The 24,669-nt window shown below is 37.9% G+C and overlaps 3 protein-coding genes across 9 annotated transcripts in view; 2 read left to right on the top strand and 1 right to left on the bottom strand.

Moving 5' to 3' along the window:
* LOC105831722 overlaps positions 1 to 15,380 on the top strand; it is a 58,026-nt gene extending 42,646 nt beyond the window's left edge. For all 6 annotated transcript variants that reach the window (XM_036293577.1, XM_036293576.1, XM_012672074.3 and 3 more), the window contains 4 exons: positions 8,820 to 8,996; positions 10,205 to 10,454; positions 14,465 to 14,648; positions 15,196 to 15,380. In XM_036293577.1, coding sequence (XP_036149470.1) covers positions 8,820 to 8,996; positions 10,205 to 10,454; positions 14,465 to 14,648; positions 15,196 to 15,342 — 758 coding nt within the window. In that variant the 3' untranslated portion in view covers positions 15,343 to 15,380. The remainder of the gene's footprint in view (positions 1 to 8,819; positions 8,997 to 10,204; positions 10,455 to 14,464; positions 14,649 to 15,195) is intronic.
* Positions 15,381 to 15,394: 14 nt separating this feature from the next.
* On the top strand, positions 15,395 to 19,110 carry LOC105831724 (myb-like protein AA). The gene has a single exon (XM_012672077.3). The coding sequence runs from the start codon at positions 15,430 to 15,432 to the stop codon at positions 16,225 to 16,227; it is 798 nt and encodes a 265-aa protein (XP_012527531.1). The 5' UTR covers positions 15,395 to 15,429; the 3' UTR covers positions 16,228 to 19,110.
* A 300-nt stretch (positions 19,111 to 19,410) lies between these two features.
* Positions 19,411 to 23,441, bottom strand: LOC105831723 (chitinase-like protein EN03). Of its 2 annotated transcripts, XM_012672075.1 has the most exons (7): positions 23,214 to 23,441; positions 22,652 to 22,781; positions 21,588 to 21,838; positions 21,044 to 21,347; positions 20,747 to 20,909; positions 20,590 to 20,631; positions 19,411 to 20,161 (listed from the first exon to the last, which is right to left on the bottom strand). In XM_012672075.1, the coding sequence occupies exons 1-7, from the start codon at positions 23,424 to 23,426 to the stop codon at positions 19,699 to 19,701; spliced, it is 1,566 nt and encodes a 521-aa protein (XP_012527529.1). In that variant the 5' UTR covers positions 23,427 to 23,441; the 3' UTR covers positions 19,411 to 19,698. The 2 variants fall into 2 exon arrangements, with proteins under 2 accessions (XP_012527529.1, XP_012527530.1); XM_012672076.1 differs by lacking the exon at positions 20,590 to 20,631.
* Between the last annotated feature and the right edge of the window lie 1,228 nt (positions 23,442 to 24,669).

The raw sequence follows: 24,669 nt of genomic DNA, 5'->3' as shown, positions 1-24,669 counted from the left end.
TATCGACCTTGGAACGTACGTCGGAACCCCGAAAATTTTCCCACGGATTATACGGCGGCGGATTACGTGCACGACATTTCGCCAAGGCCGAGATGCGCTCAAGGCGAAGAAGCCCGAATCTCACGTATCAGAATTTCGCTGCTCTGAACTTTGTTCTCTTTACGTTACCATTAAACCGTTGAATTTTACTAAACTGTCAAAAATACGCGGTGCTCCTTTTTGCTCGAACTTCTTATTATATGATAACGTAATGTTTTAATATTATACATCGCGATAATAAGAAGTTTCTGGAGCAAGAATTTTTAATAGCGTATCCTGAATAGAAGAGGCTCTCTTGCGTTCTGAGTGCTGTGTAATCCGCCACTGGGAAAAATGCATAGAATTCGATATTCAACGCTATAGTTCAATTTTGACAATCGATACGGTTGTGAGGCTGAAACACGCCGGAGTTATTGGGGCATATCTCTCTGCCGACGTAGTACTGGAGCAATATATTTCTCGAATGTGTATCTTACTTTTATCTAATCTAATTGTAAGTTCATATCGATATTTAATCCACTGTTTTCTTCTGTATAATTTTCTACAACAATGTATATTCCCCAATTTTTATTTTAATTCTGTAAACTCAATAATCTTCCTTATTGAACCGTAAAAAGGATTAGCAATACTTTTAAGTTATTATTTTTATTTTTTAATATCGTAGTTATTATCACTATGCTCGGAGAAGAAGATAAGAATATAAAGTTAACTGATTGAGTTGTACATGCGCCAAAACTTCAAAAGAATTACTAGAATAATCTCAAATGTGTTCAAAATTTTTATAATTTAAAAAAAAACCAAGATATCTCGTAAAAGTAAAACGTGATATTTCAATTTTCTATTTTTTATCACCTAAAAAAATATTTTGTTGATGTAGATAGGATTCTCGATGTCACAACTAAATTTATCGCTAATTTTTGTATCTGTTAGAATTTTGATTGTTACGTATAAAATTTGTAAATTCTGCTTCTGTCAGTTAGATTGATTAAGTGCAATACAGTACTTGCAAATCATTTATCTACACAGTTAATTTTTACACAATTTTTGCTGTAGCTGCAAAAAAAATTTTTTTTTTTTGGAGTGACGATATTTCTCTCATATTCCTATCTTCTCGACTACTAATTAAGTTGTTGTTATGTAACTGAATTTATGTATTATTTCTTTGTAAGCACGTGTATGTGTGTGCGTGTTTAAATGTCGCACGTGCTCCAGTACTGTCAGTTCCAAGGTCTTGAAGTCACTCTATGTGTTTATGTAAAACCGCTCGTCTTCTTCAGGGACATGACTCGTAAAATTCGTAATCTATCAATTCTTTAATGTGTACACTCCTTTCTTCTTCTTCTCCTTCTTCTACACCTGTTTCTTTTTCTATTGCTGCTTTTTTCTTCTTCTATTTCGTATGTTGCTTATCATTAAGATTAATTTCGATCGATTTCTAAAGGTAAGTCGCTGAAGTCATTGTTGGTACTGTTTAGCATTATTGCGTTTACATTATTACGTTATATCGAAAAAGATTATCTAAACGATACGGCGATAACAAAACATTTACGTTTGTTACAATTGTCACACCCAGGACGATAAATGCCACCTGCCCAATCACATGTGCTACCTTCTATACTTTTATCTCTCGTTTTACTTATCATAATTTTTTATACGGGCGATCACTAATTTTCTGTATATATCAAAATTTTTTACGCGCAATCATACAATTTTAACGAAATATTTCTAGTTCCTTGAGATTTGGGCCACAATGTGATTATTATAGCGCATTAATAACTTTACGTATGAAAGTGCAAATGTATTGATTTATCGAACGGGTAGACAGATTTATTTTAATTCTTACAACGAATTATGCACTTTGCCGTTTTCATTTCAAGCATACTCGATTTTAAAGGAGTGAGTCGAGTTCTCGTCGTGAACTTCAAGAATCACGACGACAAATCGATCGAAGATTTACTGGGTTTTTGGGCTGACTTTGTCGTCGTGGGTGTCTCCTCGACGACGAGAGAAATATTTTATCGCTTCTCGCCCTATCACGAAGGCTTATCAGGTTCCCAATCCCAAATCACTTCTCATTAGCTTCTTGTCACATATTCAAAACTGAATATGTACAATAATAATAATAATAATAATAGTAACGGCCAATGATGACGGTATTAGTAACCGTAAAAATTATATACATTAATTGTAACAATTATAATACGTAGATATTAGTAAGAAATTGCGATATTAGCGGCCATAGTGATTAAATTAATTAGAGCAATTGTTATGTTTAAGACTCCTCGTTTCGATCATTTAATTATTGCTTCTCCCCCCCTTTTTCTTTCCGTTATAATCGCACATTCTTTTAGAGCTATGAACACCTGCGAGACAAAACTATAAGATATCTGTATTAATAATATCGCCACATAAAAAAAAAGACTAAATAATCGCCATAAACGAGGAGCGACTAACAACCCCCGAGGAACATCAGTAACACCAGGATTTCCAGCCTGTGTGCTGTAGCCTAACGTGAATCATTAACGAGAAACCTGTGCGAAAGTTGTGACGATTTCCGATAACCCCTTAAACAACTCCGAGACTGAGAAAAACTGTGAGTGGAGAGTGTGAATCAGAGAGACAAAGTGACCTGGCTGGAAGAGAGATATGATCGGAATGATCGCATGAGACCGCAGTGACCGGTTTGTTGAAATTTGATTGATCAGGACGCGGCAGCGGTGGCTCCACATCCGGCACGCGGCCCTTCGGGCAGCCTCTGGTGCTGATGTCGCAGGAGTCGTCGACGCCCTCGACGTCGGCCTCGCTAAGGACCCCCGATATGAACGTGCAGCAGGCACTGCGCGGTGCCAATAAAAAACGATGACAACGCGACGCGTCGCGCGTCCAAGTGCATCCTCCACACACCACGATACGGCAAATCCTTTTTGATAGAATCTCCATCCCCCCCCCCGAGGACAACGCGATGTCGCCGCCCGTCTCATCTCGTCTCGTCTCCTCGTTCTTCCTCCCGCCCGAGCGGTATCGATTTTATTTATCCGTTTGTTGCGACCCGTGTTACCCTGATTTTCTTTCCGTTCTTCTCTCACTCCCTCTCGGTACGGGAGTAGCGTGTATTTCATGAACATTCTTGGGTATCCATCGGATATCTAAATATATCCCGGTAACCCCCGGATTTTCGAGTGTTCGCTAACTGCCGTTATCGTATACTCGTTACAAACGAGGAAGCGAATATTAAATGCGCGAAGAAACCGTAATGAATATTTTATATTTATAAATGACGGTTTTATATCTATATTAGTGATATCATTAAAGTCCCGGATATTGCAGGATATTATCGAAATATTCAGAGGGGACAATTTCGACATGTCTATTAAAACCGTCAATCGTATTGTACGGAATAATGTCATCTACACGTTAATTCACTATAACTCGACTAGGTTTCGTGACGCTCGAGGAGACACGTATTTCGCGCTCGTTGATTAATAGTCGCTAATGGACGGCCACGGAGACAGCGAATATCGGACAGATGCGCAAACGTGGGTGTCGATTCTCAGTCGAGTGTATCGATCCGGCTGCTGTACACGTATAGGCCATTATACAGGGTGTTTGGTAAAGATTTATGCAATTTTTATAAGCAGGTAGAGCGCATTAAGCTGAACAGAAAAGTCCTTATCGTTTTTCCATTTTGGCAATAGTTAACGAGTTATAAACTTGTAAAATTTTCTGTATTAGCCCGGCCTACCGGCAAATGCAAGCGCGCCGAGCGCCCGACCGCGGCGGCCGCCCCTCCCTAGCGCTTGAACCTTGAGATTGCTAGACGCGCGGGGGGAGTTGTTACAACAAGCGGCAATGGCTACACACAAGCGACGCGTAAAGCTGGATTCTTCCTTTGAGTTATGATAGTTCCTTACTTTTTTAAATGAAAATAAAATTTTCTAATGACAAAAAGTATGTGTGTACGTGTACATACATGTGTACAAAAAAATATCAGTTCTAATGTTTAAAGAAGCAATTACTAAATTTATTTTTTTTAATAAATAATGATTATTTTTAATAAAAAATATTTTTTTGATGATAGTCTTAAACGTCGTAAACTGTCATTATAAATTTTAAAAGAAGCTATTATCATGTGCTCAAAAAAAATTTATACTTCTTTAAACAACATTAAAAAATTTTATCGATTAAAATGGAAATAACAACCAAATAAAATGTTTGTTTCAACTTTATATTCTTAATTAAAAATTAAATAACGAGGATATTTATATTTTTAATAAAATTAATCCTTGTGATAGACTTATAATACACGGAAAAAACTTTGTGGTAAAAATTACTATGGTAAGTAGTAAACGCGTGCTAAGGAGGAATTATGAAAATTTTTATTATGTTCTTCATCAAATTACGATAATATTTACACTACTTATATGATACAATTCTCTGAAATTTCTTTTTACAGTTCGTGGTTACTATCATAAATGATAAATCATACATAATTTTACTATAAAATTTTCTCCGTGTAGATTTACGAATATATGAATTTATTAAATGTTTGAAAACTTATAAACAATATTTATTTAATTCAAGAAAATTTTAGTGTGTGTGTGTGTGTGTGTGTACATACACGAAAATGTTGAACTTTTTTTTTTATGTAAAGTGAGATGTTTATTATCAATAAAATATTTTTTTCAACCATTAAAGATAAGATAATTATTAAAAAGAATAAAATTAAAAGTGAACAATTGATTTTCTTAAAACTAGAATCATATTTTTCTACGTGTGCGTGTATTGTATATTATAGTAATCAGCATGAATAATAACAGTGATATAAAATCACAAACTAAGGAATAATCATTTTTCTGTCACAAAGTGATTATTCCTTTCTCGGATACGTACACACACACACACACACACACACACACACACACACACACACACACACACACTAAAATTTTCTTGAATTAAATAAATATTGTTTATAAGTTTTCAAACATTTAATAAATTCATATATTCGTAAATCTACACGGAGAAAATTTTATAGTAAAATTATGTATGATTTATCATTTATGATAGTAACCACGAACTGTAAAAAGAAATTTCAGAGAATTGTATCATATAAGTAGTGTAAATATTATCGTAATTTGATGAAGAACATAATAAAAATTTTCATAATTCCTCCTTAGCACGCGTTTACTACTTACCATAGTAATTTTTACCACAAAGTTTTTTCCGTGTATTATAAGTCTATCACAAGGATTAATTTTATTAAAAATATAAATATCCTCGTTATTTAATTTTTAATTAAGAATATAAAGTTGAAACAAACATTTTATTTGGTTGTTATTTCCATTTTAATCGATAAAATTTTTTAATGTTGTTTAAAGAAGTATAAATTTTTTTTGAGCACATGATAATAGCTTCTTTTAAAATTTATAATGACAGTTTACGACGTTTAAGACTATTATCAAAAAAATATTTTTTATTAAAAATAATCATTATTTATTAAAAAAAATAAATTTAGTAATTGCTTTAAGCATTAGAACTGATATTTTTTTGTACACATATACACGTACACACATACTTTTTGTCGTTAGAAAATTTTATTTTTATTAAAAAAAATAAGGAACTATCATAACTCAAAGGGAGAATCCAGCTTTACGCGTCGCTTGTGTGTAGTCATTGTCGCTTGTTGTAACAACTCCCTCCGCGCGCCTAGCAATCTCAAGGTTCAAGCGCTAGGGAGGGGCGGCCGCCGCGGCCGGGCGCTCGGCGCGCTTGCATTTGCCGGTAGGCTGGGCTAATACAGAAAATTTTACAAGTCTATAACTCGTTAACTATTGCCAAAATGGAAAAACAATAAGGACTTTTCTGTTTAGCTTAATGCGCTCTACCTGCTTATAAAAATTGCATAAATCTTTACCAAACACCCTGTATATATTATATATCATCAAGCGATCGAAAAGCAGCTTTCTCACGCGATCGGACGCGTCACGAATGCACGACCATTGAAAATTTATTTCCCCCCCCTCCCCCCCCGAGATGATTAGCTGGCTGCACGGAAGAGAGGAAGAGGAGGAAGAGCACAGGAGCAGGGGATGTATCCAGATTACACACGGGAAGAGCGCGGAATCGGATATGGATAGCGCCGGATCGGCGAGAAGAGCGCAAATACACGCTTTTAATTTGAGCCTTGATTCGCTTAACGTAACGAGTGTGTTAACCTGTTTATCTACTCGACATCGCAATCATTTGCGACGAGATTCGTCACGATTCGCCAAACAGTGTCGCTCCGAACTAAAGCATAACTTGTGAATGAAAGTTCCAGTTTGTTTTGAAATATTTCAAATACAGAGTGCCTTCAGATAAGTGCCGCTTGGAATAACTTCTAAATTGTAGAAGAGTGTTTCAAGCAAAAACCTCCGTTTCAAGAAGGATATTTTATAATGGATACGCCATGTTTCCTAGAAAAGTTTTTGAACCTTCGAGGCAATCTTTTTTTTTTTTTAAAATGAAATTATGTGATTTTTTAAATATAATATCTCTAATTATTCTGCATGTTAAAGTATACACAAAGCACAAGATTGTCGAAAGATTAGTAGAGTTTGCAAGATATTATGTGTCAAAATAAAGTATATGAAATATCTCTTAAACTATTTTCGAAAATTCTACTTTAATACTATAATTTTCAAACAAATAGAAAGGAATTATATAAAAACTCAAATAATTTTATTTAAAAAAAATAACTTAAAAAAATGTGACACTTAATGAAAGATGTCCCTTTTGAAACAAAGTTTTACTCGAAACATTTGTTCGCACCTGCTTCGGCTTAGCAATTATTTGAAACGACATTTATCTAGAGACACTCTGTGCGTGTACATATAATATGTATAAAAATAAAGTCTATATAAAAATGTAAATGGATTTAGATTTAACGCGGAAGACGGAAAAATATCAAAATACAGAAGGCTTATAGAATTATTTTCTATTCTCACTTTCGCAAATTGCTAAATTATTATTTCAAGAGAATTAATTAAGACGTTTTTCGTGCCTTCCGTTCCTTTTTTTTTTTAACGTAAATGATTTATTAAATGGAAACTCGAGAAAAATAGATTGAAGAGGAAACAAAATCTCGCTTTCAATAGGAAACTTTCCAGAGATACGTTTCAGATAACTGTATGCTCGTAAATACTGACTTTAACGAATATTAAATTGCGAAAGCGGATTTATCGCGAACGGAAAAGCAATCCGTAATTTGTGGTTCGTTACATACGTATGTAAATACAACCTGCGGAAGACAATTTGCGCTTTGCTTTCGATTTAAATCGATATAACACGGTCACTATTGCTTTTTTACGCTGATAGCGAGCAAGGCTATTTTATTGGTTCCGCTGTATGCGGGGCTCTTTATTATCGCAACGGACAGGATTTGTTTCGTGTTCATTTCAATCCCCGATACGCGGCTGTTAGGTCGTTCGACAGTTTTTCCTGTTGTTTATCTTCCCTTTTCGTGCACTGCTACGAAGTCAAGAATTAAAAAAGTAATCGTAAGACTGACGAACAGCTCCACGCAATAAAAATTTTAGAAAGAATTTGTGCTTTTATCAACGGTAGAGCGAGGAAAGTAAATATTTAACGGTACACTTATGTGGTCAATTTACGATAGCTGCAGTAGGCCTTAAGCCATAAAAAAGTGACCGTCTCTTCAAATTCGACTATGATTGGTCAATTTCTCGCGGCTTAAAGCTTAGAGAGACAAAAAGTCGAAATACCTTTACGCGACAATATCTGAAGTTTGTTGCGAGAACCCACTTGTTTTTATCGCTTTGAAAAATTCGTCAGTTGAATTTTTGTGAATCGAGTTGCAGTTTTTCTTGTTACAATTTTTCATCGAACGACACACTTGTCAAAAGACGAAATTAGGAGGAGAAGAAGATTGAAACTATCCGACATATGCTTAGAATAATAGGACCAAAGGGTTTGTTGTTAAAATAAAAATTGTTACGTGCGCATATCGAGAACATTATCTGGGAATTTTGTTCCGTCAACAAAGCACATGTAAATATTGTAAATAAAAAAACTTATTTTCTGCAATTTCGATATTTTTCCATATTTTATCGCGAGTCGTGTCCCGTTATAATTGTGCTGCTTATTTCGGTGTATAAATTATGTTAAGTAATTAGTGCATTTGCAAAAAAAAAATTGGTTGTCTTGCTTGCTCGTGCAGCCGGTATTTCCATATTCGACGCTGACGATCGATAACTTCTTTTAAAGATAGATACCTTCGAAATTTGCTGAATTTTACTTGTAAAACCGAGATTATCTATCACTCTATTGATTGAATTTCATTAACCCCATATTCATAGCTTTTCTTCGTAATTTTTTACATTCAATATATTAAAGAGTTTCATCTAAAGAAAATCCTATAAAAAGAAAAACGAAATTAAAACTAAATGAATATTCAAATTTTGAACTTTACATCAATGATTAATTTTAAGATTAATCCTACGGCTATTTATTTTCAGTGATTTAAATTGTAATACGTCTATTAAAGAGACGTGTATTAAAGAAAGACATCGCGTCTGATTTTTCAACAAATCGTGCTTTATAAAACGAATTCGAATAACGGTGTATATCAGAGACCGATTTGGATTATCATATTTTTAGAGATCTCTCTTTCGCTCAGTCGCGATTTATTCGCAACATCTAATTTTCGACGTCAGCGTGGAAAATGCGATTCTCTCACTGTGGCTAACACATTTTCTAACCGATAATTCTGAAAAACCAAGCACCGCATAGTCCGCAACGTAGACGCGAGAGGCTGAACCTGCGGATGAAGAGCCTCAGTCTGGATTCGCCGGAAGGCTCCGCGCACGTGCGGCATCGTCCGCGGGATTACTATGCCGCGGGTGCCAGAGAAACCACACCGCCGCGACATTCTGACAGCGGCAGCATCAACAGGCTGTGTGAGTAATAACCGCAGACGTAATAACGTAGCATGTAAACGTCAGGTTGGTACATAATACGAAACGGCCGATTTTGCGAGAGAAGCTTTCGATCGTAGAGCCATACGAAAGCTCGTTTACAATTGAACTTGTGCGCCCTTGCCTTAAGATCTTAGTTATGGGAGAAAAAGTCCTCGAGTTGGATAAAACGCATATTTTCGCACTCGATTACCGCGCGTGTAAGCGCCTCTCTAAATTTGTATTTTAAAATTCGCGGATTTAAATTTCCAAGTTACGAGAGTTGCGATATTAATAAAATGCAAAATACTAAAAAATTTACATTTTATTTTATAAATCGATACGTGTAACGTTGTAGCAGTTCTTAATAACTTGCAAATCAGTACGTAACGTTGTGATGCAATTCACAATATAAATTTAATATACCGTAAGAAGAATAGAAAATATTTAAAAGATTTCTTAATAAAAGTCATTTTTTATTAATAGTGTCACATTATCAACCAGCGAAAACCAAGTGAAAAACAGAAGAAATATAAATATAAATATAGATGATAAATATAAACCTTCTACGAAAATCAAACAAGTCCAGAGATTTTTAATTTTTCTCTTTAATAGATCCTCAAAATATTAATCAAAGCCTAAAAAATTTCTTTTACTTATTAGAGTGAAAAATTACCATATTTATGCAAAGAGAGAATAAATAGAGAAAAAAGTAATAAAAATATAAAACTCTCGCAAAAAAAAAAACAAGACGTTTTTTACTTGTTTTCATTTAAATGAGTCTTCAATATATTAATTAAAATGTATAACTTTGTTCTCATTACTATTACAAATTTATTTTAAAAACAAATTACCATAATTATACAATAAGTGGTTTAAAGCTGGGAAGTTTTTTCGTTTCATGAAAATTTAACTCTTTCGACTTGTTGGATTTTTGTAGGAAATCCATCATTTGTTAAGAGTGAAATAATAAATTTTAGCACATGGAATTCAAGACATAATAAGAGTTTTATCCTTTTTTTTTTTAAACATAATTACGAGATAAAATCAGTTGATCATTTCGCAAGGAAATATAGAACGTACCCAAATAAGTAAAATATAACTTTAATAATGTCCGAGGGTACGAAATGAATTTCACACGTAGCAACCTAATTAGCCCCTTTGAACCAGTGTACGAGCCGCGGATTCGCGCGTGCCAATGTTATTTCCAGCGCCCTGCAGCCCGGGTCAGAGCCACAGTACGCACAAGCACGTGCGGAGCGCAGTCCGGATGTCCAGCATGGACCTGCCGGACGACAACGAGAAGTCATACTCGTCGGCGAGCACGTCACCGTGCCCGTCGCCGCACACGAATAATCAGAACAACCTGAATCCACCCGGCAAACGGGTCCTGCCACCGAACAATCTCTACGTCGTTCTGTACAACTTCGAGGCGCGACATCCAGACGAGCTGGATCTCAAGTAAGAATTGTACTTTGGAAAATCCTTACGATAATAATTTAATAATCATCGATTAATCACGAATACTTGTCTCAAAAAAAATTCATAGCGCCTTAAGCAAAAAAAAAAACGTTTTCATTTATTATTTTATATTTTTTCTAATTTCAAATTTTACTTTGATTTCTTTTTAATTTTTTATGTACATATACTCGAATGTTGTGTAATTATTTTATATTAAATCTATTTAAATCAATTTGGAGTATTTAAATTATTTTGGGAACAATTTGCATAATTTTTATTTAAAGGGTTTAATTTTGACAGCAATTATAACTTTATTTTTGCAATTATATAATTATAATTTTTGCAATTATGTAATAAATTTTCTTGTTATAATAATATGATGATATAATTATTCAATGTACATTGAACGTTCTTTTGCAGGCAAGTGTTCGTAATTACCTCGTAATTAGCACAGTTATCACTATGCATGATAAAAAAATATCACGAATGACGCGACATAAATAACAAATAAATTGACTTACTAATTGATGCACCGTCAGCTATTTCCCTGCTTCTCTGCTTGTAGTAATCCTTTCTAGTAATCCTTTATGCTTCTAGTAATCCAAATGGTTCCATAAAAATGATAACAATTAGCACACACAGATTTATTGTCAATAATTGTTCACTTTCACAAATGACATTGATAACTCACTCGCGCACTTCCACTAATCATCTTACTCGTTCACTTGATGGTTATTTTGATGCACTCGAAAGATTAATAAATAATATAATTACGCGATATTATAAATTAGTGATTCGATTAGATTATCGATATGTTCGTCGACCATTATTTTCTACGACACTTATGTGGAAATCGCATTTTTTAATGAACCCGATAATCGTCAATTTGTTTATTCGGCACTTTTATTTTTCTTTCCAAATTAAATCGTACTTAAAAAAATCGTCAAAGATCCGGGTGCATTAATTACAGTTATGAATAATAAGACAGTGATCTTTTTTTTTAAACGGTATCCGTTAAAGTTTATTTACTTTCACGCGAGATGTGTTTCTCGAGATTTTAATTTAAAATCGTAATTTTCTATACGATGGGAAAATCAAATAGATCCTATAATCAACGACTACAGCCAATATTCGTATCGAATTCACTTACAACGATCGCCAACAATATTACGTGTATTTTTTTATCCGTCTAAAAAAATATAAGGTAGGAAAAACCTCTCGATTAACTCGTGGTAGCAGTCATGAAAAACTACACAAAATAAAACCTACAACTTCTAATTTTTGCAAACAATTGTGATGATCACGGCTAAAATCGAAATTGATCGCGATCATCACAAATTATTACATGCACAAATCCGACATATTTATCAAATACTACATTTATTTTAGTTACATGTAAATACTGTATTAATTTAATTAATTCATGCACACACACATAATTTTGGAAAAATGCAACATTAACTATTTCAACATTAACTATTTACAGTAATCGCGGCTAAAGTAAAAATTATCGCGATCACCGTCAATTATTATATTTACAAATATTTTTCCCAATTAAATCATGCATATAACTTTAACGAAGTTGATCAAATGAATTTAAAAAACCACAAACTAAAAAATCTGTCCAGAATGTTTATGGATAATGATCGCGGCTAAAGTAAAATATTATCGCAATCACCATCAATTACTACAGTTGCCACAATCTACAAATACCACATTTCCCAATTAACTCGTGCACTTAATTTGAAAAATCTAACGACCAAAACATTAATTACAATACCTCTACGGAATGTTTAGATACTGATCGCGGCTAAATTAAAATATCGCGATCAGTGTCAATTACAAATACTACATGTTCTCCTAATTAACTATCATGCACCTAATGTCACGTACTTTCGATAATTCTGACGGCATGCAATATTAACTATAAAATCTTGACAGAATACCGAGAGATAAAGAGAGGCTAAAGTAAAAAATTATCGCTGTGTATTGCCAATCATCTGCCAATTACAATGATATGTAATAAAATGTCTATACACGATGAAATTACTACAATTATTACCAATAACTGCACCTACAAATATCAGTTACAGCGTATACTCGAATAAATTACACGTTATAAACTTGAAATATTGAAAACATGAGATATTTCAATTAAATTCGCACGTACCTAACCTACGCACGTATCTAACCTACACGCCGTGAGTTTATCACGCGAGTAATCTCACGGTCGCTACCGGAATTCGTAATCGAAAAAATGATCTACTTTATCGACGCGATTTTATCCGGTGATACGGAGGTCGCACGGATTACACTCAACGGAACTGTGATATGACGCCACGCACAATGTACGATTCGTCAGTAACTTCGATGGTCGCGCGAAGCTCACTTGACGAAACTGTCACGCGATACGACAAAACTGTATTCCAGGCGGGATTTTTCGTCAACCCGCTATCACATCTAAGTCCTCGCTATTAGAAGAATCTCTCGCGAGTCGACTTACATTTACGAATGCCCGAAAGTGCCGAAATACGCCACTGCCAACGGAAAGTTCAAACCGACGCCGAGCCATCGACCGTGTTCAATTACGATCGTCCTTTTCTCGATCTCTTCTTCTCCTGTCCGTGCCATCGACGAATATCCCTCCGGATGCACTCGCGATAGGTACACCAAACAAATCCGCCGAACATTGAAATAAACGAGTGGACCGAAGACACGGCGCCGATCGGCGGCGCGGCGCCGGACACGATCGGATTTCGGAGCGGATTTCGCACGTTTACACTCCAAACGAAACGATTGCTCTTTGTTCACGCGATTCGACGACTCCGATACGTCGACACTCGCGAGATTCGTCGCCGCGCGAGTAAATCGCGAGTAGAAAACGCGAGGAAACGCGGCTCCGAACCGGCTAACGACAGGCGACACGTTAGAGACGTTAGAGACTGTCGAACCTCCCTACCCCCACTCCCGCCGCCTACCGGCCGGCAAAGCGAGCACGTCACATCTCGAGATTTCCAGGAAAGCGGACTTCTCCGTAGCACGCTCGGTTGTCGCGAAACGATAATACGCGGCGCTGCGATTAATTATTTTGTATTTTGACGATCGTAGCGAGCGTCGTGCAGCCGCGAACCCAAATTCTTTCTACGTTACGACGAGACGAGTAGATTTGAAACGAACGCTTGTACGCGATTGACTTCACGGTGAACGCTGACTTCACAGCGAACGCTGCTTCACGGCGAACGCTACCTTCCTTCCTCCAATCGGATTTTCGGCGCGAAGTTTCGATTTTATGCGATTACTTGTGTAATTATTTCGAGCAAATCTTGAGTATTTTAATTCATTAAGGGGATCCTTTTTCTTGTTTTAAATCCTTACAATCGTCAAATTTGGATCCTAAACGAAATAAAATATCTTGAAAAAGATGTAAAGGTTAAAAGCGAAGGTAAAAAAAAAATATTTTCTGCTTTTTACTGATAAATACTCAACAAGTAAATGATTTTGCCTACTTTTTTGGAAGAATAATTTAATATAATTATTATTTGATGGTGGTGGAAAAGAGATTAAATTTTTTTTGTTTTTTAATATACATTTTGATGTTATTTTGATAACAATTTTGAGATAAACAAGTTTTTTATTTGCTTTCGAGGTTCATCGAAATGTGTAAAAAGTTCTTTTTTTCACTCTTTTCTCTTTGATAGTAGAAAATGATACAAACTTTAATCTCGAAATAAAATCGAAATATAAAAAATAAAAGCAATTAAGTTTATTAGATTGTTAATACGTATATTACGTGGAAACTGAAATAATCTCAAAACAGATCTAATATATGTTTTCTAAAATAAATTCGTAAATTCTACCTCCAATTTAATCATAAAAACCTTTTATCCCTTAAAAAAAATCATTCTCTTTTATTACACTCGTATATTGCAAGTTACAGTTAAATATGCACCCAGGTTAATGTTCCTCACCGTTTCGGTATTAATTTATGCGCACGCGTCTTATAATTGCAGAGCCGGATACAAAATCACGGTGATCGACAAATCCGAGAAGGACTGGTGGAAAGGCAAATGTCTCGGTGGCCGTGTCGGTTATTTTCCAAGTGCGTACGTAATGCGGGTCGAGTCCGGTCAAAGGACTCTACAGGTCACGCGTAACTTGCAGCTGGCTGATCAAACTACTCTGCTGCGGGACCAGGTATTTACATGCGTTGCGTAACGTTAGAACATTTCTCGAGACAATCCCGGAAGTATTTGAATAAACAAATTACTTTATTGCGACACCGGTATTTCAGGCTCGCTTCGCCCTATTTTTACTCACATCGATGTAAAATTTCGTATTTAAAAAGATTGTTAATTGTGAGAGCAATTCTTTTAAAATTTATTAGTTTTTTACAAAAATATATATATAATTTTTATTCTGATCTCTTGAATCATCAAAAGTATACCATTAATAGCTCATTTATAAGTAACAAAAAATCTTGAGTCTACGTTTGTAAAAGTCTTTATTTGTACATTCTTGAAACTGTCAATCAACTTCTGTAAAAATTCTATAATATTCTTTAAATTCCATAAATTTGTCTTACTTTTAATTTCCGATGTGTGGAATTTCCAGTATCTTATCAGACTTAACATACATATCTATTAAATATCTCTATTTCCCGATCCCGAATGTAATCCACGATTTCCCTGACGCGAAAAAATCTACTTCTTTCGTTCCGTCACACAATGTAATGCGTACGTAGATCGTGATCCAAGTCGGCGAAGAGATGGACGGGGTGGCGATGGTGAGATGCGCGGCGGACGTGCGTTCCGCGGACCACACGGGCAAGGAGGGCGACGTTCTCTACAAGGAGATCCTCTGTCCCCTCAAGTACCTGCAGGAGGTGTGACAGCAGCCCTATCATCACCAGGTCGTACTACGCGGCGGTGGCGCGATCAACGCGGGCAACGACGTCGGGCGTCGCCGTTGCGTCGATATGCGCGACCGTTTCTCGGCGCGTCGCCACGTCGCCGAGAAGTACTACGATTGCCTGCAGTGCGCCGAGCAGTGCCGTCACGCGGACAGCAACAGCAATGCAGCGGCCAACGGCAGGAGCAACGGCTACAACAACAACAACAACGGCAAGAACAACAGCGACGGTCTGCGGATTCGCGATGATCATCTAGGGGACGAGCTGTACCTCGACGAGGAGGCCGCGTCGTCGCCGATGCAGCTCAGGAGAATTCGCAGCCCGAGAAGTAGCACGAGCAGCAAGTCCCTGATGAGGCATCATCAGTCCGGGCACCTTACGCCGGTCAAGAAGAGGTCCTCGCTGGCCCGACCGGTTCGCGTTCACGACTCCTTCGTGCAGCCCAGGCGCCCGATGGCCGAGGAGGACAGTCCATATCCGCAGGATCAGCAGCAGCAGCAGCAGCAGCAGCAGACGAGCAGCTCGTGCAAGAACCCGTGGTGGTGGGAGCGTCGAGATCACCAGGAGCCTAACACGTCGAGCTACACCTATCACCGGGACACGGAGGACGGGAGCGCCGGTTGGCCTATTCGCCTGCGGCTCGAGCAGATGCTCGAGCTGACGCTGCCGCAGACCAAGCGCAAGAAGAAGAAAAAAAAGAAGAAGAAAACGACGGCGACGGCGACGGCGACGATGATGCTGATGAAGCAGCAGCAGCGCGGCAAGCACGGCTTCAAGGATACCGAGAGGCTCCTCAAGGTACTCAGCATTAACAATGTGGACCAAGATAATAGGTACAACGTCAAACGATGTTCCGTCATGTAGAGATTAGCGGTAAAAGAGAAGCGGAGAGAAAGGGAGAGGAGAAAAGGAAAGAGGAACAAGCAAAAAAAAATAAATTAAAATAAGCGTGTAACAGACTTCTTAAAGAAAACCACCGTAGGACTCTGATACGCTCGTATCCGGAGAATCCTGCTTTCGGGCGTTACTCGCGGCCCCGAGTGGAGCCGCGAAGATCGAGGCTCCCCGTGTGCTCGCACTTGATAATTTCTCGGTAAGTTTTTTTTTTTGTTTTTGTTTCATTTGAAGTCTCTCTCTGTTTCAGTTAAGTAGAACAGTGGGGAGAAACAAAAAGGTCGCAGCGCGACAGAAATACTTACCCGTTGTTGCATTTATCTTCGTGTCTCTTGTTTATCTACGCAATTTTTCTCACGCGTAATGAAGTTCTCGTTTTTATTCCTCGTTTTAATTAACTTTTACCGTCATAGACGGTAAGTCCACTTTTGCAGTAAACACAGGTAAACACTTGTGTGTCAGAAGGAAAGGAATTCTGGATTCATTTCAGTTTCCTTGTTTCTCTAGTTATAATTCGCAATTTGTTTCAATTTCTCAAGTGTCGTTAAGGATAAGTATTGATAATAAGAAAACGTTTATTCCGAAGCGACGCCATTCGCGGCCGCGATAACGCGCAAAGCACTTAGTGAACAGAAGCCGTTTTCCGTTTTTCGTTCTTCCCTTTTCTCGGTTTAGAGGTAGATATTATCCTCCTTTCTAGCTGCGCATCCGACCCGCCGCGCCGCTCCGGCATCTCCGTGAGCCAATATCACCTTTATTGCTTTGACCGAACATTTTTACTTTTATAGAACGAAGTGGTCAGTGTGTCTCGCGACCCGAAAAAGAAAGCTTATATAGCAGCGTTCCCCGTCATTATTACCGCGTTTGCAGTGTGAGAATGTATTCGCGTCGTCGCTTGATTTTAGAAGTCGAATTGTCCATTCTATCTCTATATACGCAAATCGTACCTACGAGATCGCGCGGAGCGCCAATTAATCGTTCGCACCCGCATTCGTTCGCCCGCGAGAGCGAACCGAAGTTTGAAGCCGAGGAGACGGAGAGGAAAGAGAGAAAGTATAATACCAATTTTTTCATTCCACTAAACTGCCTGGGATCATCGCGGACGCTAAAATCGCGAGCTCCTCCCAAGTTTCGTGCGGCACAGCACCACTCCGAATTATTTTTTATATATCGAGAGGAACACCAAAACGGTATATCTACAACGTGTGTCGATGCGCGAAAGTTGAAGTATTCGCTTTGCGAATCGCTCCGTTTGCGATTGGAGAAACGAGTGGATGAAGGAAGTACATCACAACCGCGATGTAGGGAGAAAGTAGTAGCTTCGAGGAAGTAAAGTTCCAAACGCGGAGTTTCCTACGTTGGTGCTCTTTAGTCGTTTCACGTTTTTGTTTTAAAACGAATTTAAAATACTTTATGTTTCTGCTAATTATCGATTCTATATAACCTGATTGATTTAACTTTTAGTCGATCGCGTTATTAAATTAATAACGAATGTGAGTTTGTATTCGTAAAAACGAATAAGATTTCGTGATATATTTCCTGCGTTCTCTCAGCTCTTCGAGTTGTCTCGTTAACGGCGATCGTCCAGAGGAGAGCAGCACACAAGTACCTACAAGCAACGGATATATATATATGTATGTGTATATGTATATGTATATGTATATGTATACGTATATATATATAAACATATAATATACACGCGTAATCCAAGTGCCATATTGCGTCGCGGCAGCATTGAAGCCTGTAAAACCTAAGCATTTGAATGAATACGTTCCAGTATTAAGTGACACAACAAACAAACAAGGTGTGTGTATGTGTGCGCATGTGTGTGTATGTGTATGTAAGATTCGACGTAATTCGTGATACGCGATGATTCGAGATACGCACCTCCCCCTCGTCGTGTCGTAGGCGCAACCCGCACGCATGTATAAATAAAAATAGAATAAAGCGAACCCTTCCTCTGTCCGCGAGCGAACGTCACGAGGGAGAAGAAGAGTCCGGTTCGCGCGTTGAGCTCACTGCGCGTTAAAACGTCGTACGATCCAAACGAAACGATGATAGGTGAGCGCGGTGCTAATCTTGATCGGATTCTTCACTAATTTACAATCGTCAAAGGACGAAACCAAAAGATCTTTTTCGATATTTACAACTTAATTTGTTTTCTAGTTGCTAATTTGCATTTCTTATTCGCGACTCTCTGCGTTATTCAAGGAGTGCATTTAGGGAGCATTTATGGGAGTTCGACATGCGCGCGGATAATCGTAGACCTAGAGGTGTCAAGCGAAATTAGGTACACTCGGATACCGCGTTTCGTTATATATCATTATATATATATATATATTGCAATGTATTCTCACGAGTGCGCCCTTCCTTCGTTAACACTGTCGGATTATCAGCTATAGTAGAGACGTAAAAGCTATTGCAGAGCTACCGCTCCCAGTATTTTGTAAAAGGTAAGAAGTACGTATTTACGCGTTTACGCTACGCATCCACCGCACCGGGCGTTCAGCGTGATCAGGAGCAGATCGCGATAAATTTTGCGATAAGACGATTAGATTTACCGGCGGCTCACCGTGTGCGTATCTTAATTTTTTTTTTCTTCTTTTTTTTCCGTTCACGGTTTCACTGTGCCGAGAGATAGGAGAGGAGGGTTTTTGACTCGAACCGGCGTGAGAATGGCTGCGGATTTATTAACTGTATCCGGTTTGACGTAATCCTCGATGTTGGATATGTTAACGAGTCTATAGTCCGTTTACAGATGAACCTTTATTATACACCTGTGCAAATGTATCGTTTGGCCGGAAAAATAGACTGCACGAAAAAATATATATATATTATCTATATGAAAAGGTATACGTATGTTTCATATATGAATGTTTCTCTTGATGTGCAGCTTCCAGCTTTCTCCTCCGCTTTTCCGTCCTTCGTCCTTTTCGGCGGCATTTTTGAAATTAACTCAAGGAAACCGCGTAACTTTCGTCCGCGGGAAATCACGTGATAATAAAAGAATTTTTTAATCGTACAGGAAAAGCAATTTTAACTGCGTGCAAGAATTCTCACGAGGTGAGCTCGATGCATCTTCCCTTCACGGGAGACGGGCTGCTTATCCCTTGGAAATTTTTAATGTGGGGGATTAAAATCAAACCGCTTGAATAATAAAGCAGGAAGATATTTTTGTTTTTATTATCCGTACGTACAATACATTTCGAAGCGCGAGCATTACGGTTCCCTCATTAAAATTTCTCTCGTTGAAAATCCTCTCGTTAAAAGTCTCGGAAGTATTACGTGTATAAATAACACGACCATCGTGCGTGAATTGCGGTCGGCAGCCAAGATAATTCTCTTTTTCCGAGTTTTTCCCTCAGTCTCGGGTATACATAGTGACAGACAAATTTCCGAGATTCGATTTCGATTGCCATCCAGATCGAATCAGCCGTTCCTTTACAACTTGTACTTGGCTCCCCGAACAATGGGATACTTGTCGCCGGTGCAGACGCCCCGGAAATCATCCAGGGACAGATCGACGATCGCGACGCCGCCGAGGCCCTTGGACTTGACGAAGGCGGCCTTGTTGCCGGCGGTGTCCGGGTCCTCGTAGCCCGCCCAGATTCCCTCCGCTCCGGTCTCGCCGTTGTAGGCCTGATAGGCGTAGCTGCCGTACTTCTTGGACGGGTCGCCGACTCGGCGCAGCCGTCCCGCCGCATGCTCCGTCAGCCTGGAGCACATCTCGGCGTAGGACAGCAGCCCCGGCTCGTTGGTGTTAGGCCCGGCGGCACCTGGACCGTCGGTCACGATGGGCGGCACGCCGGAAATCTGGCTGTCGGCCGTCAGCTTCCACGTGCGGGCGTACGTGGGAATACCGACGACGATCTTGTTACCGGGGGTCCCGTGCTCCAGCCAGTACCTGCGGGATTGCTCTCGTTATTTCGATTTTATTCTCGTCGAGCTGCGAAAGCAGGTGTTTTTTTTTTTTTTTTGTACAAGGAATCCCTAGCTTTTAACGGACATTGAGTTAGGGAGCGTACCGAAGCACCCGATGTAAAAGGAAACATTTACATAAACGTGGACACAGTCGTTTAGCTTCTGGGATATATGTTAAGATTGCTAATGAATATTAATGAACGCTAATGTGACAGATAAATGTTAGCGGTAATCGAGCTGATAGAAATGAATCATGTATTATAATTTATTTAACTCAGAATTAAGCATACAATTGAGCACGAGAATTCAACCTGGAAAAATCAAGGAGAAATGGGATTGCGTGTAGATTTATTAGGCGGGTGCTATATTTTACACATAAAAATAAAAGTGTACTACGGGAAAAAGATTTACCTTGCCGTGGCATCAATATTGTCAGCCTCCTCATGCCCGTAACTGCCATAAATTGATTGCGTTACGTATGTTAAACTGTATTTCGCGCGACGATACGAAAAAATAATGAAATGAGGAGAGAGAGAGAGAGAGAGACAGAAAAGAGAGAGAGATTTACCTCGTCGCAACGTCAAGGTTGTCTTCCGCCACGCGTCCGTAACTTGCATAAATTGGTGCTGTAAAGTCGGCCTCCTTCGGGCTACGCTCCGGTGTTTTTTGATCGAAGGCGAAAAGATGCACGGCATCGATGTTGGGCGCCAGCAGTCTGGCGTCGTAGTAAGCTGTCGGAGAAAATCGTATAATTACACACACGCATCGCGTACGTCCATTAATTGTCTGTTCACTAATTATTGTCGAGACATGTTACTAATTTTATTATTTCGTGTATCAATCGTTGCCCATTTAAGATACTAACTGGTGGAGTTGACGTGAGGCAACACCGTGAGAGTCAGGGCCTTCACTCTCCCCCTGAGTTGCGCCTTGAGATCACGGACTAAGATGGTGAAACCGTCGCGATGTTCCTGCTCCTTCTCGTCCTTGAATTTCCCGTAGCCGAGCTTCTTCTTCAAACCGTGCCAGATGGAACCGAGAGTGCTGCGCTGTTTCTTGGGCCTGACCGGCGGGAACTGCCAGGCAAGATCGATTCCGTCGAAGTCGTAGTCGTTCAGCAGCCTGTTCACGGAGTTGATGAACCTCGTCCTGCCTTCCGAAGTTTCGGTCTATCGATCCCAAAAATTTTTTCCGTCGCTTATTAATCTGATTGTTGCTATCTTATTTTGGAATTTTTCTATTGATTTAATTAATAATAACAATAACAATAATAATAATAATGACAATGATTTAAATAATAAAATTGCAAAATGTACAATATTCTAGAATTTGATTAAATGTGAAAAGTTTTAATACATTGAATGTCGAAAATTGACGCGAAATAAGAGATCATACTAGAAATCACTCACCAACACGAGGTATTTGTGTTCCTCATCGTAAGGATCGGAGTTCCCTCCGACACTCAGGTAGATCTTCAGATCGGGGAACGATCGCTTCAGCTGCGTGGCTAATCTGTAATAGGAGTAGCCCGATCCGGTATCTAAGCTCGGCGAACCGGGAACAATCTCAAAATCGGAATTGATGTGAGCATATCCGTAAATAAGATGAGTGCAAAGAGATAAAGCGGCTCTGACGTCCTCAATTTGGAATTTTGCTGGACCTGCGAAGATAAAAAGAATCACTTTGTAGATATAAAGTGTATAGGTTGATAATAAAGAATAAATAATCAATTAAATTGAAAACGATGAAAGTAAGAAAACGTAAAGAGTTAAAAATCATACTTTATAATTTGTGATGTTATTGGCGTTCAATTACGAATTGTTATGTTCGAAGGAATTTCTGTGTTAGATGTATATTACCACTCACAATATGTTTGACTTTCACGTCTAATCCAAACATACACAAATACTGACAAACTCTCTAAATAAATACAAGCCAGAGAAGTTTTGACATAAAGCTTGACATACACTACCTTTAGTCTTTAATATCATAAGAAGTTAAGAAATATTACACAACAAAGTCCTCGAAGGCAGATTTTAACGTTTAGTTTTCTTAAAGTTATTTCAACTTTTAAAGATAAATATATGAAATAAAAAATAAAATAACACTATTTAACGATGATATATTAATCAATCTTAATTAAATTCAAATTTATGTATTGTATTTAACATTTGCTATTGTTACCTAAATCTGGAAAAGGACAAACAAAAAATTATCTTTCTTCAAATAATTTACTTTTGTAGATTTATAATCAAAAATCATTTCTAATTACATTATCTAAAAGAGTAACGCATATTTAATATTTAATATTCTCATATAATAAAGTTAGCAGACGTTGTTGCAGCAGAATTTTTTATATTAAGAAATTTTATACGCTTGATAGCTTAATCACGTCAGACCGTAAATATCCTTCTAACGAACTTCGTGCGTCGCAAAAGTATGAGTAATGAATACATCTAGCAAACGATCTCACCTTGCCTCTCATAAGCGGTACTATTCCAATAACAGACAACTTTGTTGTGCTCGTTAGTATCTACGCCGAACACCGCTTGGATGCACAGCACCGCGAAAACGGCCGAGATTAATGTCTTCATCCTCGCTGCCTGAAATCGTAACACGTTCGTAATTAATCAAACGAATAATATTCGATATTATTTTGCATCGGTTCCATTAGCAGTGAACTAATGCGATGACACTTTAACCGTACAATTGGCTTCAAAAGCGAGCAAAAAATATTTCATCCAAAGCACTATTATATATATGATCACAATTATAGTTCAACAAAGAAAACTGAACGAGCTTTGCATTATTAATGCGATTAACGAACTGAAAAATTTCTCACTCCGTTTGTATAATTAATTTTTTATTGTCTTTATCTCTTCATGCGATAATTTAATATTCTTATTTTCTTCGATGTAATAATTATTTCGCAATATTTCACGCTTTTATTTAATATTATAGATAACGTCTTTGACAATTTTATTGCTTTCTATAATTGATATTTGATTGTTCTAAACATTTGCTGCTCGTCTTACCTGCAGTAACGAAAGGAGCGTACTGGCGCGCGCTTGCTCTTCGTCAGGGACTTTGAAACCTCGATCCGATCTTCGGTTCGAGTAGTGGGGCCTAGGCGATATTACGTTAGTCCCGTGATCGTTCGTAAGCGAGTTTCGTCGTTGTATTAATACATATATGCATGTACAAGGTGGCCCACATGCGGTGTTACAAGCCGTTTCCTGGGAAATCATCAGGGATAGCGATGTTCACGTTCACATCCATATTTTCAGTTTTTTCAGAATTATGTTTAGAATTTCGACACAATTGACAGAATTCAAGTTTTTTTTTTGCAAAACAAATTTAGATTTGCTAATAAAAAAAGGTAATTCTGACAATTAATAGTTGAAGAAGCAAGATATAAAAGCGAGAGTAAAAAACTGTAAAAATTTCCGATACTTCTACGAATAGCAAATATGTGTCTTTCACAAGTCTGGCTTTTGAGTGGATCACCTTGTATACAATACACTGGATATCCTCAACGGCGAGGTGTGCGTAGCGAGAATTCACCAGATGAATGATGATCGAAACTCACGCACGAGCCTTCAAGGCTGAAGGTTGCAAAAGTGTCGCCAAGAGAGACTTGCCGACGAGCGAACGAAAAAAAACTATCAATATTATTCGTATTACTGGCAATTATCACGTAATTCCTCGTAAATTAAACGATAACGAGGAAATTAGTTCACGATTTATCAATGTAGCTGTTTTAAAAAGAGTGACATTTGACTTTTCTTCACTGTACTTTTCCCCGCTGCATTCTCTTCTTAAATCTCACTCTCGCGAAACTTATGAATATGCATTTAAGATTTTCATTAAACCCGATTTTTCTCGATATATCCTACGAAGATATCCGCAACACCCTATACACCTTTGCTTTGCCAGAAGTACTGAATTTTGAGGGCGAGGCTTCATCCCCGTAGGCTTTAAAGGATCGATCGCTAAAGCATACATAAATGATTTCCGGTGGTTCTCCGGGTTTTATTACGAGACACCTCGTGCATAAAACTCGCACGTTTACATATCGACGAGTGTCCTCCGATTTGCAAATGATATTAACGCGGCGCTATGGGTGCGACTCGGTTAAAGGAAAAGACTTTGCGGTCAGTTAAAATCACAGATTTGAAACATGTATATTTTGTTATAGAATTATCGTTGTGAAAAATCAGCGAATAAAGAATCGACGGAAAATCATCTAATGTAGCCACGCAAATTCGTAATCTTTAATTTAGGGAACGACTTTACACTTTTCATAATATAATTAATAGTATCATTCCCATATGCAATGTCATCTCCTGATACATCTATATAACTGCAGATTATAATGTTTATTTTATTTATATTTTATTATACATTTTAAATATTTTACAAAAATAATATTTATATTGGCTCTTAGAATAAATTATTATAGAAATCGATTCGAGTTGCTAATACTTCGCG

The sequence above is a fragment of the Monomorium pharaonis genome, chromosome 11, assembly GCF_013373865.1.
Source record: "Monomorium pharaonis isolate MP-MQ-018 chromosome 11, ASM1337386v2, whole genome shotgun sequence".
NCBI lineage: Eukaryota > Metazoa > Arthropoda > Insecta > Hymenoptera > Formicidae > Monomorium > Monomorium pharaonis.
This window is presented reverse-complemented; position numbering and strand designations above follow the sequence as displayed.